The sequence below is a fragment of the Labrus mixtus genome, chromosome 18 (assembly GCF_963584025.1).
Source record: "Labrus mixtus chromosome 18, fLabMix1.1, whole genome shotgun sequence".
Classification (NCBI taxonomy): domain Eukaryota; kingdom Metazoa; phylum Chordata; class Actinopteri; order Labriformes; family Labridae; genus Labrus; species Labrus mixtus.
The window spans coordinates 18,626,888-18,646,606 of NC_083629.1; the positions used below are offsets into that span (position 1 = coordinate 18,626,888).

Sequence of the window (19,719 nt, forward strand, 5' to 3'; positions counted from 1 at the left end):
AGGACTGCAGAGGCAACTGATACGTGAAGCAGTAAACTTTTGAAGCTTTCTCACAAATCAGAGGTTGCACCGGGCCAAGTGTATCGATCCACCAATTGCTTTTCATCAACTTTTCTTTTCACTCGTCATTAGGAAGGGAGAGCTGCGAATCGAGTTATACAGAACAACGATAACATCAACATAGATAATAAATAGAGAAATGAAGAGAGAAGGGGAATATTCTTTGATTTGCATTTCAACCATTTGTTTTCTGTCTTCTTTTTTGTTTCTCTTAATCTGACACATTAATCGGTGTATCAGTAAAGCTTTTCAGATACTTTGATTGTCATTTAAACTGTTAGCTCCACCTGGCCTAGTTGCTCATTTTTTGGGGCATGTGTAGCTTAAAACTTTTAGGGTTTAGCATTTAGCATTTCACCCTTAGACCTATACAATACTCACAATAAACCACAAAGAAAAACTGCCAAAATGAATGCAGATCATCCATTTATATGAGTGCAACCCAACTGCTAATAGTTTTGGCTGGAGATGAACAGTACGTGTGTTATGCTAGTAGCGGCTAATGTAGCCTAGGGCTGGTACACCCCATCCTTTACTTTTTTACATTTTGGATTCTTCAGTTAATCAGATATCGTGATGTATCATTATACGATTGTCTTGTAGTAATTGAAGAATCGTTGTATTGTGATATTATCCTTATCCTGGGCCACGTATGCCGTGGCGTATGGTATGGCATATGAGGTGTGTGACACCATATCATACGGTCTTGTGTTGTAATGTTATCATATCGTACGGTTTTGTTTCGTATCTTGTGGTTTTTTGGTTCATCGCGGTTTTGTTTGTCCAGAGGAAGCACGTAAACAAAGCCAACAGAGGAGGTGTTTCATCTCAAGTCTCTGACAGCCAGTTTCATAAAGACATGGTGTCATGGCTTCAGGTCAGGTCACACTGGCGTTGCCATGACTCAGGCATGTGGGACCACTCCCCCAAATCTGTCAGGAGCTGACTGTGGGGAAAAAAAAAAGACGGACCAGGCTGTATACAGGGAAAATCCATCAGCATGAATAAGTCATGGGGCCTTCACTGGAGTCAAAGAGTGGATGAGAGATTACAGAGTAAAAGCATGTGAAACAGAGGAATGTTTAGTAAAGCTGGTACTGATATGCAGCGAGAAGAAGCCATGAAGTTGGAGAAGGAAGAACCTGAGACAGCGATGGCATGACACTGCTCCTCTCCGGTCTGTGTGGGCAAAGTGGCGTCCAGAAGGGTAAACAGCCGGATACTACACAAGACTGCTGCGCTTTGTGAAAGATATTTTAGTTCATATTGAAAGACATGACAGTTGCGGCCTCTGATTGTATCACCACAAAGTGTACAAACAAACACACTGGGACGTTGCGGTTACCCCATTGTTTGAATTAGTTCACATTAGTTATACCGAAGAATGAAGTTCTCATTTCTGGTTTGAAAAAAAGTCAGACTTATAAATGAGAGCGGAAATCCATATCCGGCAATAAAAGACCTCATTGGGTCATTATTACTGGAGAAGCAAACTGCAGAGAAACCGAGTCAGCTTGACTTTGAAAGTGACAAACAAAAAAAATCTATACAAACATGCTCCTTATATAAACCCCTATAAAGGCTTTACATACAGTCAGTTGTTTATGCACTAACATTTAACATGGTCTGGTAACAGTCTGCTTTAAAACTGGACTACTTTAAATGACTCTTTCACTTCATTAAAGATGCTGGATATACACAGAAACATTATGCTAATTCCCTAATGTGCTCCGATTCAGAGTCTTTATCTTAGCTGGGTTGCGTTGTTTCTTTAAAGAAATCTGGTGAAGACATTCTTGTATTGTGAAGGACATTTCTTGCATCCTGAGCTGTTATTTAAAGTCAACCTTTAAGGATGTGTTAAATGATCGAAAAAAAATATACAATACTTTCCACGTTATCATTACATTTTATAAACATACTGTAGACTTTCTGTAAAAAAGGGATAGTGTACATTTCTCAACTTTCGATTCAATGTTAATGCATCCGTACTTGCTATACTAGTTTTCACTGGCTGGCTGTATTGGTTATCACCTTGATTACATTTCTATTGATTTTCTGTTCTGTTGTACAAAAGCTCTCCTGTAATTTAGTTTTTTAGACTAACGCTGAGGGCTTGTTGTTCAGCAGCGAGCGCACAGAGGCCTGCTGTCATATCGAACATGTAGAACGGCTCATCTGGAGACGTCTCAGCGGGATGCCTGTAGTCCTCCTCCCACTCCTCCTCCCTTTACTCCTGCTCTGTCCCGTGCTTAACTAAATGGCCAGGAGCATCAGTGTGCACGCCGTCTCCTCTCTTGGACTCATAATGTGCCGTGATACAGTGTGCACAATTCAGAAAATCTTCTTTATTGTCCTCTTGTTGCCTCTCTACTGGCAGCTCCCCAAATAGCTCAAAAAGTGTGTTGGTTTTTTTTTTTTGCACATTGAGCCGTCTCGTTGATGGTTTTTTTTCTTATTTTTTTATGATGTGACAGTCTGTGCTTAACCAATCGTGACACGGCTTCAGAGCTGTGAGATATTTGCACGTTTTAATTGCCATGACTTTTTCATGGCGGGGGTTATCTATGTCGACGGAGCGGAGTGTAGCGTGTCGTTGTTCTGCTGAGGGGAGCACAGCGAAGCATGATTTATTTACTGAACTCTGCACCACGTGTTTTACATACAATAACCTGATGTATTCTCTTTGATGATGCTGAGAGTGGAGGTAGAGCTTTTTTTTTTTCGGCGCTTACTGGGTCATTGTTAGCAGTAGGGGAGAAAATGTAGGTAATGTTTCTTGTTCTCTTTTCCTGGTCTCTGTAGATTAAAGCTGAACGCCTGCTGCCTCTCTGAGACTACATCTCACCCTCGTCTCCTTTGCTTTAACTTTGCTCCTGTCGCTCTGCCTCCTGCTGTAACTCACTCTGTTTTATTGTCAACCTTTAATCCACTATCTTGAACATCTTTTCACTATCCGCCTTTCTCTTCGACCAGCCCTCTTCTTTCTCTGTTCCCTTCTCTTCAGCTGTTCTTCGCTTGTTCTCGACAGCCTCGGGGTCTAAATCTTTTATTGCAGAAGTCATTAACGATGCAGTCCTTTGCACTCATAGTTTGCAGTCATATTTGGGTTCAGGAATAAACAGGAAAAAAAACGTAGCCGGCAGACCAAAGGGGAAGTCACGTGTATTAGGAGGGGACAGCTGAGAGGGAAAATGTCTCATCACCAGAGGCTGACCTGATAAACTTTAGAGAGCTGTGTGTGTGTGTGTGTGTGTGTGTGTGTGTGTGTGTGTGTGTGTGTGTGTGTTTTGTGTGTGAATATACAAGATGTCTGAGTGTGTGTTGCGGCTGGGAGTTGAGGGTGCGTTCACGGTACTAAAGTAAACTTGCATCATCCTTCTTTCATCCTTGCTCAACGTTACGCTAAAAAAAAACCTGGACTGAGTGTTTCACTCAAAACTATAATTTCATACAAAATAACTTTCATGATGAAATCGTGTCTGTTTTAACAACGTCTCTAAAAATTGTTAGAAAATGCCCATCACCAGACCCCAAAATGTTTCCTTACAGTGTCCTAGATTTCTAAATTGAAAGTAAAAGTCTTTAAAATGGTCTCCTTTGTTGTGAGAGGTGACTCAATAAAGAAAAAAAACACCTGCTGTTGGTGCATATTTAGGCTTACAAGTTAAACAAACTTGCAGTTGGCAGCTGCTAAGATTCATTTCAGATGACTCCAGCTGTAGGGCTGTGCAATTAAGTCGCAATGTCACCATTACTCTGATGTGAGTATTTGCAGAAAACACTAAAATTCTGAGTAAACAGGAAAAATGTTTCAATTTATCAAGCAATTATTTTTCACTCAGCATGCAAACATTTGATCTATTGCAATGGAAGCTTTGGTACAATGTCCATACTTTTACATTATTTTGATGTATATTAAGTTCAAGCAATCTATCTTCTTTTTTTAATATTTAGTTTAGGCTTTTTGTGCATTTATTTTAGAGATAGGACAGTGGACATAGTTGGAAACAGTGAGAGAGAAAGTGGGGAGCGACATGCGGGAAAGGAGCCACAGGTCGGATTTTGAACCCTTGCTGCCTACTTGCAGGACTACAGCCTCAGTACATGGGGCAGGCGCACTATTTATTCTCTATTCCACCGGCGCCCCAAGCAAGCTATCTTCTACCGTCAGATTAGTTGTTTCAGTTGCTTTTTGAAATCATTTTGGATTCAGAAGGGACATTTATCATGTAAAACATGAAGAACAGCAGAAATACATAAAAACTGTTATGGCAATATTAACCAAAGTTATCGCACATTGCATATTTAACTCATATTGTGCAGACCAATTCTGCAGAACTGTGAAAACACAATGAATTACTGACAGTTTGATTTGACTGTAACATGTCCTGCTCAGTGCCTTTCATGGTCAGAATTATTGTTCAGGTAGATTTTGACTATAATATATTCATACTCGATACAGATGCATTCACAAACATACACCCACTCATACCTCCCCCCCCCCCCTGTTTCTGTTCAAAGTATAGAACATTGGGTCATGCTGACATATGGTCACATCAAAATTAGTTTTATTTTTGCTGCTGAGTGGGAGGCACATCTGCGGAGATGTGATTTTAGGTGTGAGCGTGTGAGCCCAGCAAGATGTGTCACCATGTGGGCAGAGCTCTCCCTCCAAAAAACAAAAAATAAAAAATCCCCCCCTCTCCAAGTCTGACTCTCTGCATTTCTCAGACAGTAATTCCTGAGTTTTCTGGCGAAATTGCTGCCTGGGAATTTTGAGCATAAATACTGTACGCCTCCACTTGGATATGCAGAGAGACCTTGCCTGTGTTTACTTTTTTGGCTTCGTGTGTTGTTAATGTGCAGCACCACCTCTCTGACTGCTCTGCTGGGAGGAGGATGAGGAGGCGTGGATGCTTGAAGTTACCCTTTTTTCTTTGGAGTTCAGTTTTGTGAAGGTGTTTGCAGCAAGCTTTTCTATGAAAATTCATGAGTAATATTTGTAATCTTATAAACCAGTTTTTTAAGAACCAAAGCAGGAAGGACCAATAATGACATCTGCTTCAATGACTGACCAAAAAATCAAAGTTTCAAGAAATGTCCGAATGTTAACATCTAGAGAGTTCTTTTTTAGGTTATCAGACTGTTTTGTTTACAATATAAGCAGCTGAACGTGCACTCACAGCACTGACCTCGACTAAGGTCAATAGTCCAGTCATCTCTGACATGCAAATCTCCAAGTGCAGCCTAATGCATGTCTTTATATATTTGACCTAAATCTTGAAACTCTTGAATGTTTAAAATGCTTACACATATATTTGTGTATAACCCGTGATACTTATCATGTACATATAAACACATGTGAAATGCTAAGACAGAAATTAAAGTTTGAAAAAAGCAGCTTGTTTAAAAATAAAAGGTAAGACAGAAAAGGAGGATTTTTTTTAATTCTTTGAATTTAATTCAGTATAAAATAGTGTTACCACATGTTGGTTGAAGTGCTTGTTTAGAATCTGATCCAATCTTAAATTAAATGGGTTCTTCCTGGGTCCATGCAACACTTGGGCCAGATTTTTCCCTTAAACTTTCTGACAAACAGACCAACAAAGCACCACCGCCTGGGCGAAGGTTAATGTGTCGTCATTTGATTGGTGCATATCTTTTAACTCTGCTTCATTTCAATGTAACCCCACTTGACACCACACTGACAAAGTGTCAGAGTGAGGCCGCCCTCCGCCGGCAGGGCAGCACAGACGAGGTCGACCATGTCTTTGACTCATTGAAGTTTTAGTTATGGACATGGATGCCCTCGGCCAGAGTTCCTTTTTGAAGTTAGAGTTTCTTTTAAAGAACTCTCATGGCTCGGTGAAAAGTAGGACGGTCCCAATTGTTTTTGCCCCTGATAAGAATATCTGACAACCAAATCCTATCCCTGACTTGTGTTTTTACTTATAGTAGCTTATCAAGGGAAACATTTAAGTAAAGATGAAGACATTTGAAAGTGTAGAAAACATTTCTGTTATGAGTTATGATTTATGAAGAATGCTCAAATTCATAAAAATCTTTGTACAATACTACATGCCATTCATTGTTTCTGACAGGGGGAAAAAATGGATGTTACATCAGAAAGTTATGAAGGATATAACTTGATTTATGTCTGGGTCACACTGGAGAACTTTTATTGAAAAATGTGGTTGTTTATAAATCAAGACAACAACTCCCATGATCCCACACTACCTCAGAATCAAACTTTGTGTTTCTCTATTGTTTAGAATAAGTTTATTAATCAAAACAACACGATATTTCTTCCTTAGAAAGATACAACTTTGATCTCATGTTTCCTTTAAGGACTTCTGTCAGTGTTTTGTGTCGTGTGGTGTGGTGTTATAATATCAAGGACTCTTAGAGGGGATCTGCTGCTGCAGGAAGCTTCAGACAGGAGTGAGAGAGCCGCCGCCCATAACTCGACTGTTTTAAGATGTTTTGAATTAAATCAGTGGAGCCGAAGAATCATTTTGGATTGCATGTTTTTTTGTGCTCACTTGCACAGATGAACTGCACTGAGGATTAAAGCTACTGTGATGATTCATGTTTGTGTTGATTTTGGCGACCCCTAATGGACAAAGCAGAACATTTTCTCTCTTTGCTGATCCTGCTCTGTTTAAGCTCAAGTTGTATTTTCTGACAAACAAATTCCTTCTGCCTTCTTTCAATGTCAAACGTATCACCCACCTTGAATATTATTTTTCTGCAGAAATGTAAACAAAGGCTGTTCAGGTCCGTGTGCTGTCATCAACCTCATCTGACACCGAACCTGGTGGCAGCAGTAAAATACATTAAAATAACTGTTAAGATACAGGCAGTCGTCTTTTTCTAGGTCATAAAGAGGCTTCAGCAGTACTGTTCTGTAGATGTGAGGTTAATTAATCACTCAAGGAGCTCGTGTTCTTTCTTTCCTTTGTGCTTCCATCAGATGAGCGTGAGGCGGTTCAAAAGAAGACCTTCACTAAATGGGTCAACTCCATCCTGTCCCGAGTCGGCTGCCGCATCTCTGACCTCTACCTGGACCTGCGAGACGGACGCATGCTCATCAAACTGCTGGAGGTGCTGTCCGGTGAACGACTGGTGAGAAGCTACCTCGTCATGACTTCCATTTTGAATATTTTTCTCTTTGTCGTCTTGAATTTATAATTCTCCCTCTCTCCATGTTTTCCGTTTCATTTCTGCCTTTAGCCAAAACCCACCAAGGGTCGGATGCGTATCCACTGTTTGGAGAATGTGGACAAGGCACTGCAGTTCCTCAAAGAGCAGAGGGTCCACCTGGAGAACATGGGCTCCCACGATATCGTCGACGGCAACCATCGCCTCATCCTCGGCCTCATCTGGACCATCATCCTTCGCTTCCAGGTAAACTTTTCTACACTGAACTCATCATCAAAGTCTGAAGACGTCGTATTAAAATTAGTTTGATGTTTTGAACCATGAACTGTCAATACTAGAAACATACAGAGGGGAACATTTCTTCCCCTATGTCTGTATGAATGCAATAGGATTCATTTTGTTGATCTGTAAAGGAGTTTCACGTGTTACAGCAGTACAATCAAACTATATAAATAAAGAACTATTTGAAATTAAGAATACAAAATGATAAATAAATCAGTGCAAGTTTTATAATTCACAATGCAATACTTTGACTATAGTCATTGCATTTTATGTGTATTACATGTGGCCACTCTTTGGGCTTTCATGAGGTTAAATATTCCATTTTTAAATAATTTTAAAATATATATTTGCCAGCTTGGAGGAAAGTTAAGACATTACAGTGGCTCTTACTGTATACACAGCAGTAGGAAATATAGGCAAATAAAGAGAAATATCAACAAGTTAAGAAATATCAACAAGAAGAAATTAATAAGTTAAAAAAGTGTAGAACTGAACAGTGGAGATATTTGAAAGAGTACCTGACCTTAACTTTTGGTAATTAAGTAATTATTCACCAGTTTAGATTCAGTCTGATTCAGTACGTAACATAAATATAATCTAATACTGAATCCAATATATTATGTGATTTTCTGTAGTCCACTACTTTGAACAGTTTTCAGTCTACATCTGATACTGGTGAGTGTAAGGGTAATGGAATCCTAATGCACTATTCATAAACAGTTCAAAGATTAGTCAAAGCATCAAGAGTCAATACAGACTGGCATTTGCAAAGTTTAATTGCATATTGAAATTCAGTGATGATGCTTTGAGTGCCAAAATCTGTTTTTGTGTCAGGAAGGGTGACAGGAGTAAAAAAAAAGTGCAGATTTTGAAACATTTTAGCTTCATACATTTTGTTTATAAGGAGGAAATGTGTCTGTTCTTTATCCTGCAGATCTTGTTTAGCACTCAGATTCTTATATCTCAAAATTAGAATAACAGTTCCGCTTTCTGACCAAGGTTTGAATACAGCTATGACATGTGCAGTCACTATCATATATTCAGTATATGTATGTTGAATGGACTATTTTATGAATATATCCAGAGCATATTATAACTCGTATTTATTAACATATACATGCAGCCAAAATACACAGCCTAATGTATTTGCTAGACAAGTGTGCGATTGTAAAGGGAAGAGTCTGAATTGGGTGTATATGCGTGTAGTACAAATACAATTTCAACATCCAGCCGTGGGATGTTTCTCCTTGTTTCTTTTCCCTCAAACATGATGCCTTCAGGTTCCAGCCGTTATTATCTGCTGTTAGAAGCACATCCAAAAACATCAGAACATGTCTGTTTAACTCTTTTATCTTCTTGGAGGGGGCATATATTTATTTTTAATTTGACAGCAAGACTGTTATTTTTAGACGCCGAAGTTCAAACAATATGGCCTCCTGCATTATTCAGCTTTTCTTTTTTTTTTTTTTGAAAGAAGAAGAAGAAACTGAAAAGAAAGGAGTTAACTTGGTCCTGTCTGTATCTTTTCAGTCTGCAGGAACCAAGGAGAACCAAAGCTTGCTAAATTTAGCTGTCTCTCAGGACCTGTCTCTCAGATCACATCCTTGCTCTAATTACTGGCCCACACTGTGGGAAAATAAGAACCTCAATAATTACCCCCCTGTTTCTATCAATTCCTCCCTTGGTTAAGATTTGTGAGAATCTAGACGGCTAATACTATTGATGATGAACCACTTGCGATTATTTTTGTTTCACACAATAAGACACATCTAGTATTTCAGTGAGCTCTAATGAATGATGTATTTCAAAGGGTTATTTGTGCCACTTTGTCAAAATGTTCCCAATTAGCTACATGTTACTACCATGTTCTTTCCTGTCTGTTGTAAATGATTCTTCTTTGATTGCAAACCAGACAGTAATTAGTTAAGATTCATTATTTACCATCCAGCTGTGCTTGTTGTTCTGCATCAGATCCAGGACATTATTGTGGAAACGGGCCAGGCAGACCAGAAGGAGACACGCTCAGCCAAGGACGCTCTTCTTCTGTGGTGTCAGATGAAAACTGCAGGGTAAGTGGGATGTGTGACCCTTATCCTCACCAGTCTGCTGCTAATATGCTCTGGAATTAGCTGCTGTAAATCTACAGTGATTAAAAGAGTATATTTTTTTGATTGTAAGAATTCTCTTTCTAAGAACTACTTTGAATATTTTAATTGACCTGGTATACTTAATGCTTGTATGAGCTCAAAAAAAAAATCATATTGAGCATCTTTTAGTATCCTGCTCTAGAAATAATGTACTTCACTGTTTTTATTATTCAGGTTTTATGGTCAAGCTTCCAATTAAATAGTCACAATTACAAAACTTAGTGTTTTCATTTTCACAATGTTATTTAATGAAAAAGGCCACAGTGTGTGTGGAAAGTAAAGAACTGTTTGTTTTGATTTTCATACAAGGAGTATTTAATTAATTGTACAGCAAAGTTGGCAGAATATGAAAACCACAGTTTAGGTATTTTCTATATTTAATAAAATATCTGTATTGTTTTCATTTTACGCTACAGATCTGTATGACTGCAAAATAATATTTTTCTCTAAGAAATGCTTTATTATGGATTTAAACGTATTTCCTTGTTTGCCAAGTTCTAAATGAAAAGATAAATACCACTCTTAATGCCCGTATGCTGGATATTAAGTTACAAATAGCTCGACTTAGTCTTCATAGCTAGTACCTAACTAGGCTAGCTTTGCCTAGCTTAGTCTAAAGCTAAAAAAATACATCTAGAAGCAGCTCTTATTTGTTTTATTTGTATTAAAAATAAACTAAGTATACGAGTATTTTAGGTCTGCTGCTTATCTGATTTTTATACCTTGGAGTATTCCTGTGTTACTCTTTGCTAGTTTAGCTAACTGGTTGCTGGCTCTAGCGAAGTTAACCGTACTGATATGAGAGAGGTGTTCATATTCAAATTTAGCTCATTGAAAGTACAGCATAAACAGAAAGAATCATGAATCCCAAAATGTCAGGGTCTCCAACCAGTGAGCCCTGGAGGTGCTGGTGGGCAAGTTTAGTTTCCTGACTTAGCCAGGTTAGCAGTTTCCCCCTGTTAACAGTCTTTATGCAAGCTATCTATGTGCTGCATGTAGCCTCAGGTATTCATTTACTTGTCTCACTTGTCTTCTTCCCAGAATGATGAACATTTTCTGAAGGTTAAAGGTTTTTTTTCAAGTGTTGAGGTTTGCTAGCATACCCTTGTATTCAGTTTTTTCGTGCCTCTAAATTTCCTACTTCTTTAAAGATTCTTCAAATAATTTTGTGGTATTTTTTGGGCTATTTTTTATTTGATAGGACAGCTTAAGAGAGACATGAAATGTTAGGAGAAGAGAGTAGGGGGCAACATGCAGAAAAGGGCCGAGGTTGGATTAGAACCCAAAGCCACAGCAACGAGGACTAAAGCCTCTGTACATGGAGCACGTGACATAACCGCTAGGCCACTCGGTGCCCCACATAGCCTACTATGAAGTTTTTAACCAATCACCAAGTGTTATCAATTTGAAAATACTGAAAAGAGATTTGATTAATAACTACACACGTTGCAGAGCTGAAAAGATCTGAGACGCTGGTTTAAAACAGGAGCCTCTGAGTGATGTCCCTTGTATTCAATAAATTACATATTTTGGTTACTGTTCTGCAGGTATCCCAATGTGAACATCACAAACTTCACCACCTGCTGGAAGGATGGCATGGCCTTCAATGCTCTCATACACAAGCACAGGTAAGTAGAGATAAACGCACAACTCTACTCTCAGCAGCTTTGAAATGTAAACACAAAGGAAAATCACCGCTCAGTGTCTCTCCTCCTCATTCTCCTCAATTTATCTCACGCTCTCATCTCTCCATCTTTCTCTTTCAGGCCAGACTTGGTGGATTACAGTACTCTGAGGAAGTCCAACCCAACACACAACCTCCAGAACGCCTTTAACGTAGCAGAGCAGAAGCTTGGTGTGACCAAACTGTTAGACCCTGAAGGTAACTGAGGGAGGCTGTTAATTGAAAACAAAATGTTTTTCAGTCTGGTGGAAAGAAACAACTTGACTACTGATGTATTTTGTGCGGCAGTGACTGACTTGTCTGCTGTTTTTTTTTTTTACAGATGTGTTCACAGAGAACCCAGATGAGAAGTCAATCATCACATACGTCGTTGCATTTTACCACTACTTCTCAAAGATGAAGCAGCTCGCTGTGGAGGGCAAAAGAGTTGGAAAAGTGAGATGAAAACTCATTTAATGCAAGTAAACTTGTGTTAAGTTTTATTCAACCTTCTTACCTAATTGTCTTTGAACTCCCACTGTAGGTTCTGGATCAGGCCATTGAGACGGAGAAGATGATCGATAAGTACGAGACGCTGGCGTCAGACCTGCTGACGTGGATCGAGCAGACCATCATCGTGCTGAACAATCGGAAACTGGCAAACTCTCTGAGCGGAGTTCAGCAGCAGCTTCAGGCCTTCAACACCTACCGCACTGTAGAGAAGCCGCCCAAGTGAGTGGAAGCAAAGACGCCTTCTTATTACATCGCACTCAGACTCAACTTTAAAATGATTTGTTTGAAGAAACTTTCATGAAATATCAGGGTTCCAACAAATCTAATACATGATCAATTTTCATAGCACCGTTGGAGAAACGGACTCTCTTTTTTAATCTTACTTGAAGGCATTTATATAGATTTTTGACCATATTGATTTTTATATGTGGAGAATATAAAGTAATATTAAGGAAGTTTTTTTTTTTTAAATTGGATCGTAAATACATTGCACTGATGTTTTGTGTGAAAAGAAGAAAAACAGACAATCAAATGGACTAAAATACCAACTGGACTTTTGGTTTGCGTACCTGGAGGTGGAGGTGGTTTAAACCTTAGTGAGGGTGTAACAAAGAAGACATATTATTGGATATGTTGGAGGGTAACTTGGGATATTCTTAATCCAGTAAACTTGCGTGATAAAGTTTATGCTCTGGGGTGGGGGGGTCATAACTGCAGGACAGCTTCCCTGCACTATTTTCAGTGACTTACATTCGTCTTCTTTCAGGTTCCAGGAGAAGGGAAACCTGGAGGTGCTGCTGTTCACCATCCAGAGTCGAATGAGGGCAAACAACCAGAGGGTCTACACGCCCAAAGAGGGAGCCTTGGTCGCAGATATCAACAGGGTGAGAACAAGAATCGTGTATTTTCCTTATTTTGTTCATCTTTAGACCAAATACTCAATAAGTTTTTCTGTTTAATGACTTAAAAAAATACATAAAAAGCCAAATGCAAATTCTAAAATAAGGCCTTCAGATAACTATGTTGGCAGATTACAGTAATAAAGTAACAATTAAAGAAGGAAATGAAAGAAGATAGCTTATTATCAGATAATGACACAGAAAAGCAAAACTTCCTAGAAGCTTTAACAGGAGAAAGTTTAGCATCTTTGCTTTAATATTATAATTAACCAAGTAACTGATTCCTGATCAATGCAGCTCTGGTTTTGTCTTCTGTTTGATTTTTCCTTTTGACCTGCATGCAAACATCTGGTGTGGAGCTCCGGCGTTCAGCTCAATTAGATTTACAAAATTCATTCATGTAGCCGAGCACAGTCCCGAGGACACAATCAAAATAAAAATGAATTGAATTATACCGGTAATGATGTAGTTACATTCAGTGTGCTGTACAATAAAAGCCTTGTCTTGAGGGACATAAAGGTGTGACAGCACTTAAAATATAAATCTGTGTCTCAGAAGAAAGAACATAACGGCACAACACATCACAAGTGGATTTCTGTCATATGTCCCTTTATGTAACTGAAACAACATATTGATTATTTAACTGGGACATTGATCAAAGATGAATCTGCAACACATTTGATAATCCTGTAACCATTCAGGTCATTCACCAAGTCAGCTCTATCTTTTATATGTCAAGTTCTTATTCTTTCACACCACTATAGACATTTTTTATGAGAGAGTTTAACCATTAGTTGTACAATTATTTTTTGAAGAAACTCTCTAAAGTTATTATTTTTTTGTGCTATTTCATAGATTGAATCATTAAAAACAGATTAATTGGCAGATCTTTAATGTCCTTTAGTTAGGACAGTGCAGGGAATGAACATCTTGTGCCATCCTTTAACATCATTACATTGTTCTCTGTTGTATAAGAAAACATGTTCCCTACAGTGTGTTTTTTTTAAAAGCACTTAAAATATGCAAACCTCTGGGATGGTTCTGTAGCTGACCTTCACCTCCAATGTCCATGTGGACAGCTTCGAGCAGAGAACTTCTTTATTTAAACTGAATCACAAATATCACACTGCAACCAGCAAAACCCTGCAGTCCCTTTTACGATCCACCTCCTCGTCTCTGTGCAGGCCTGGGAGCGTCTGGAGAGGGCGGAGCACGAGCGGGAGCGCGTCTTGAGGGACGAGCTGATCAGACAGGAGAAGCTCGAGCAGATGGCGAGAAGATTCGACAGGAAGGCCGCCATGAGAGAGACGTGGCTCCTGGAGAACCAGAGACTCGTGGCTCAGGTAAAAAAAAAAAAAAAAAAAAAAACATCACAGACTCCCAAAATCATTGATCTGCTGTCTTTCAACTGTTAAACGTATCACTCACAGTCTATCATTCAGCCGAAAATGTAAACAAAGGCAGTCTGGTCTGTGTGCTTGAAATTGCTTTATCCATCACTGACCCTGTAGCAGCAGTACCAGGCATCGAGAATGATTTACTAACATGAATAATATAGAAATAATCAATCTGTATGCTGTTGGTCTGTAGAGGCATTAGTATTTATTTTAGATTTTCTTTTAACCCAGGTAAAAACCCCTTGTAGGAGCTTTTACGTTCAAAGCCAGGATTACTATAAAGAGTAAAAGTATCCTGTCTTGTGCTTATCTTTGTCCTCAGGATAACTTTGGTTACGACCTTCCAGCCGTGGAAGCAGCGAAGAAGAAGCACGACGCCATTGAGACGGACATTGCGGCGTACGAGGAACGTGTCCAGGCCTTGGTGGACATCTCAAAGGAGTTGGAGTCTGAGCGATACCACGACGCCAAACGTATCGACGTGAGGAAAGACAACGTGCTGCGCCTGTGGGATTACTTGCAGGAGCTGCTGAAGGCCCGTAGGGGGCGACTGGATAAAAACCTGACCCTGCAGAGGATCTTCCAGGAGATGTTGTACATTATCAGCTGGATGGATGACATGAAGGTACATCACAGGAAGCAGCATTCATAAGCTGTTCACACACAGTATATGACACTTAACTGATCAGATGTTTCCATGTCCCTCTTCAGGCTCGGCTCATGTCTCCTGACTTTGGCAAACACTTGCTGGAAGTGGAAGATCTGTTACAGAAACACGCTCTGTTAGAGAACGACATCGCTCTGCAGGCAGAGAGAGTTCAGAACGCCAGTGCAGCTGCTCTCAAGTTTGCCAACGGAGATAGTAAGTGCAGTGGCTTATCATGCCCCTTGCTTTTGTATTATTTAGAGTGATTACAATAAATGGATGCAGGCTACGAACCTTGACAAGAGCCAGATATGAAACCACATTACATTTTGAGCAGTATGGATAACTGTCCAAATACAATCAGAGGTGTCAAAAAATGCTTTACCTGCTTTGGTTTAAATATACTCTGAACACATATTTCCATCTATTTCAGTTCATTGAAGGTCGTGAATTCCCGCAATTAAAACACCACTTTGTTTATGAAGTTTAGCTGGCTTTTCTCCTCATATGAAGGTTTGATCGTTGTATTGAAACTGGAATGAAAACGCTCAACCCAAAAACCAAATTGTGAATTTGATTGTGGATTGCTGAAAAGGCTGATGAACATTATTTATTAACCCAATTTGGGTAGAATAATTGACAATTTATAAAAAAACTATTGATACTTAGATGTTTACACCTGCTCTCATGAGCACTAAGTGAAGTAAAATGAGGGTTTTCTTTCATTTTGAACAAGTGGATGAAGTACATAAAGCATTGCATAAATATTTTAAGATTTTTAATCCGTGTGAAGTTTGTTTCCCCCATGATTTCATAGTTTTGTAGATAAACACATGTCAGATAGTTTGGTCAGTGTTTCAACAGTTTCTTGTTGAAGTTAAAAATGAAAGTTTTTGAATGTGTCAGGTCTTCTATAATTTCTCATCTTTCCCTTTACACAGTTTAAATGAACACAGACAACAACAAGCCTGAACCCTATAGAGCAATAAGTAAAAAGAGAAAAGACTAATCATAGATAACATATGTGTTGTGCTTCCTTTGCCCCCTAGCCTACAAGCCATGTGACCCTCAGGTGATCCGCGACAGGGTCCAGCATCTTGACTTGTGCTACCAGGAGCTTTGTGCCCTGGCAGCGCAGCGAAGAGCTCGATTGGAGCAGTCCCGCCGCTTCTGGTACTTCCTGTGGGAGGCGGCTGAGCTGGAGAGCTGGATCAGAGAGAAGGAGCACATTTTCTCCTCTCTGGATTATGGCAAGGACCTGACGAGCGTGCTGGTGCTCCAGAGCAAACACAGCGCCTTCGAGGACGAGCTCGGGGCCCGCCGCGCCAACTTAGAGCAGGTCTTAGCTGAGGGAGAAAAGATGATCAATGCCAAGCACTTTGGCTCCCCGAAGGTTCAAGAGCGCATGAATGACACCAGGAGGCAGTGGCAGCAGCTGGAGGAGCTGGCTGCGTTTAGAAAACAGAACCTCCAGGACACACAGAGGTTCTTCCAGTTTCAGGGAGATGCTGATGAACTCAAGGCGTGGCTGCTCGACGCCAAGAGGCAGATGAGCAGCGACGACGTAGGCCATGATGAGTACACCACCCAGCGGCAACTGAAGAAGCACAACAGTCTGAAAAATGAGACAATCAAGAACGGAGCCACGATCGATGCTTTATCAAAACAGGCCAACGCTCTGCCAGAAGAGCTACAGAACACCCCTGACATCCAGAGACGCCTGAAAGACATTAAAGACCTGTACATGGAGCTCATGTCTCTGGCTGACCTGAGACAGAAGAAGCTGGAAGACACCATGGCTCTGTACACCATTTTCAGTGAGACGGACGCCTGTGAGCTCTGGATGGGCCAGAAGGAGACGTGGTTGGTGGGTTTAGATGTGCCTGAGAAGCTGGAGGACCTGGAAGTAGTACAGAATAGGTACACAGAACCAAATATGTGATTATGCGCTGCAGAATTATCTTTGCAACTTCGCCTAGATTTACAACACCTAGTCTTAAATACTTGGAAACGGTAGTTCTACAGACATTGTGTTCAAAAGCCAAAGAAATCGTTCCTATTTGTTACTTATTATTTATATTGTTCCATAAAGACTAACACCAACTTTTCTTGTTTTTAGGTTGAGTATACTCGCTCAAGATATGGCAAATGTTCAGTCAAGAGTCGATGACGTCAACAAAGCCGTCAAACAGCTGGAGGACAGCAGACACCCTCGCACCAAGGAGGTCAAAGAATGTCAGACACGACTGAATAAAAGGTGCTTTAAGTGTCTTAATTTATTCAGTGCAGGTGTCACACAATGTCCTGTTTATTTGTCCCACTTTTCTGATCAATAATAATTCGGGGTTACACCTGAAATAACTGTTAAAAAAGAAGCCAATTTTTTCTCTGTTTTCACTCAGGCATTTCAAAAGTTTGGTATTTAACAGGTCTATAATTGGAATTATGGAAATTTGGAAAAAAAATGGAGTAAATGTTCAGTTGGTTGAACTTCCAATTATTTCCAGTTAATTACAATCAAGCTGTTTGAGTCAGTGCAAGGCAGGTCATTTGGACATGCAGAAATGGGAAATTTGTCCACAGGGATGCATAATAATAACAATTGAGTTAGAAATCAAACCGATATAATTGAGTCTACAGTGAATGAAGCCGTTCTTCCAGGGGATTCGTTTCTTACTGTATGATTAGCATGAAATTATACAGTTATCTGGAGAAACTTCTGGATTTTTGGGATATAAAAATGTAACCAAAGTTTCAAAACATACCCTGAGAGAAAGTGATATTGAAGTTGATTCCATTAAATGAGTTATCTTCTTTTAGGTGGGAGGCCTTCAAGGCCATGGTTGAGGAAAAGAAGAGGAAAGTGGATTCTGCTCTCAGTCTGCACAACTACGGGCTGGAGTGTGACGAGACAGAAGCCTGGATCAGAGACAAAACACGGGTGATAGAGTCCACACAAGACCTGGGCAACGACCTGGCAGCCGTCATGACCATCCAGAGAAAACTGTTTGGCATGGAGAGAGATTTGGCAGCCATCGACACCAAGCTCACCTTCCTGAGGAATGAGGCAGACCAGCTGGCTAAGGACCATCCGGACTACGCAGATGACATCTTGGCCCGCAGGAAAGCCCTGGACGCAGCCTGGGACACTCTCAAGAAGACCCTAAAAGACAGAGAAGACTCTTTGGGCGAGGTGAGCAAGTTACAGACCTTCCTGCAAGACATGGATGACTTCCAGTCCTGGCTTTTCAAGACCCAGAAGGCTGTGGCGTCAGAGGAAGTGCCTGCAACGCTGCCAGAGGCCGAGGAGCAGCTCAGCCTCCACGATGCCGTGCGGGAAGACATTAACAACCACGAGGAGGACTACCACCGCGTACGGGACACTGGCGCTCAGGTCACACAGGGTCAGGAGGATGATCCTCAGTACCAGCAGCTGGAGCAGAGGCTGAAGGGGCTGGACCGCGGGTGGTATGAGCTGCAGAAGATGTGGGACAGCAGGAAGAGCTTCCTGGACCAGGGTCTGGGCTTCCAGCAGTTCATGAGGGACAGCAAGGCCGTTAATGCCATCCTCAACAACCAGGTACAGTTCAGCATGTGTATGAAGACTATTGACTTGTTTAAAGACATTTCTGCCTTTAAGTAGACCCTCCTTCGAGTTAGGGTGAGCTTTAAATGATGGGGTTAGAGGTGCTGCAGGTATTTAAAAGAATGTGGTTGGAAGAATGCGGCGCGGTCAGTTACCACACCGCATGTTTGTCATATAATGTAGTCAGCCGCTCGTGTGTCTTCTCTTCTTTGTTAATTTGTCTCGTTGTCTTCGTTGCAGGAGTACACCCTGGCCCACATAGACAAGCCCGACACCTTGGCCGGGGCCGAGAAGGCTCTGAAGAAGCACGAGGACTTTGTGAGCACCATGGAGGCCAACGAGGACAAAATTGACGGCGCTCTGCAGGGCGGACAGCGGCTGGTGGACGGCAACAACCTGTACTCTGGGAAGGTTCAGGAGAAAATGGACTCAATCCGAGACAGGTCAGTCATTATAATTATAAAAAAAATGATTTACATAAAGCATCATCCAAACTGACAACTTTTGGTGTTAATGAGCAGATTTCTACTTAGAGGAGTCTCTTTGATATGACTTCCCACACATGATTAATCAAGTGAATGCTCTGCGTGTCGGAACATTAAATCAGAATCGGAAATTACCAAACATCTGTTACATTCTTATAAAAACTTTTTTCTTTCTCAAAAAATATCCAGTCTCTTTTTGCATTTTTCCTACAGTCACATTGAGATTAATATCGGGAAACTTGCCGACAGAGACAGAAGAACAACAAAAAGCAAGAAAGAAATTCAGCTGCTGGTTTATAAAGAAGTATATTAGAGAACATAAGGACATTTAAGGCATGATTTAAAGTTATTGCAAAGAAAACAAATCCCTGTGAATCCCTGTGAATGATAGTAGAATGCAGGATGTGATGAGGAGTGGGTTTCTGAGCGCTGTATCTGAACTCTGCTGATCTGGAATGGAGGTGACCGGGGCGGAGGAGAGTCGCAGCGATCGCACTGACATGACAAACTGACCGTGGAAGAGAGAAAAACAGATTTTAGAAATTTGACAGCTGCAGGACGATTGGTTGAGAGAGGTTGTGGCAGAATCGGGTTGGATTATTACTTAAAAGAGTAATCACTCGAAATCAGCTGATCACCAGAGCAGGGAGATGGTGGAAGTGGTAGAGAGGGAGTGGCTAAGTTGAATGAAGAACGACTGGATGAAATGTTCAGCAACATTTATTCCATACATGTCTCATGTTGCTAACTTCTGCTTCTGAACTGCAGCCATATATTCACTCAAAACAAACTTGAGGAAACCTCGCTATTATTTTTCTTTTATCACAGCTGGAGTCCATATTTTCACTTCTAGCTGTTTGATATATACTTCAGGGGG

General features: G+C 40.5%; 1 protein-coding gene across 2 annotated transcripts in view; it reads left to right on the forward strand.

Moving 5' to 3' along the window:
* Positions 1 to 19,719, forward strand: part of sptb (spectrin, beta, erythrocytic) — a 47,719-nt gene that overhangs the window by 9,584 nt on the left and 18,416 nt on the right. For both annotated transcript variants that reach the window (XM_061062459.1, XM_061062460.1), the window contains 15 exons: positions 7,037 to 7,188; positions 7,297 to 7,470; positions 9,478 to 9,575; positions 11,201 to 11,281; positions 11,420 to 11,535; positions 11,660 to 11,772; positions 11,861 to 12,048; positions 12,596 to 12,713; positions 13,913 to 14,071; positions 14,448 to 14,750; positions 14,837 to 14,987; positions 15,821 to 16,691; positions 16,891 to 17,028; positions 17,592 to 18,351; positions 18,598 to 18,800. In XM_061062459.1, coding sequence (XP_060918442.1) covers positions 7,037 to 7,188; positions 7,297 to 7,470; positions 9,478 to 9,575; positions 11,201 to 11,281; positions 11,420 to 11,535; positions 11,660 to 11,772; positions 11,861 to 12,048; positions 12,596 to 12,713; positions 13,913 to 14,071; positions 14,448 to 14,750; positions 14,837 to 14,987; positions 15,821 to 16,691; positions 16,891 to 17,028; positions 17,592 to 18,351; positions 18,598 to 18,800 — 3,625 coding nt within the window. The remainder of the gene's footprint in view (positions 1 to 7,036; positions 7,189 to 7,296; positions 7,471 to 9,477; positions 9,576 to 11,200; positions 11,282 to 11,419; positions 11,536 to 11,659; positions 11,773 to 11,860; positions 12,049 to 12,595; positions 12,714 to 13,912; positions 14,072 to 14,447; positions 14,751 to 14,836; positions 14,988 to 15,820; positions 16,692 to 16,890; positions 17,029 to 17,591; positions 18,352 to 18,597; positions 18,801 to 19,719) is intronic.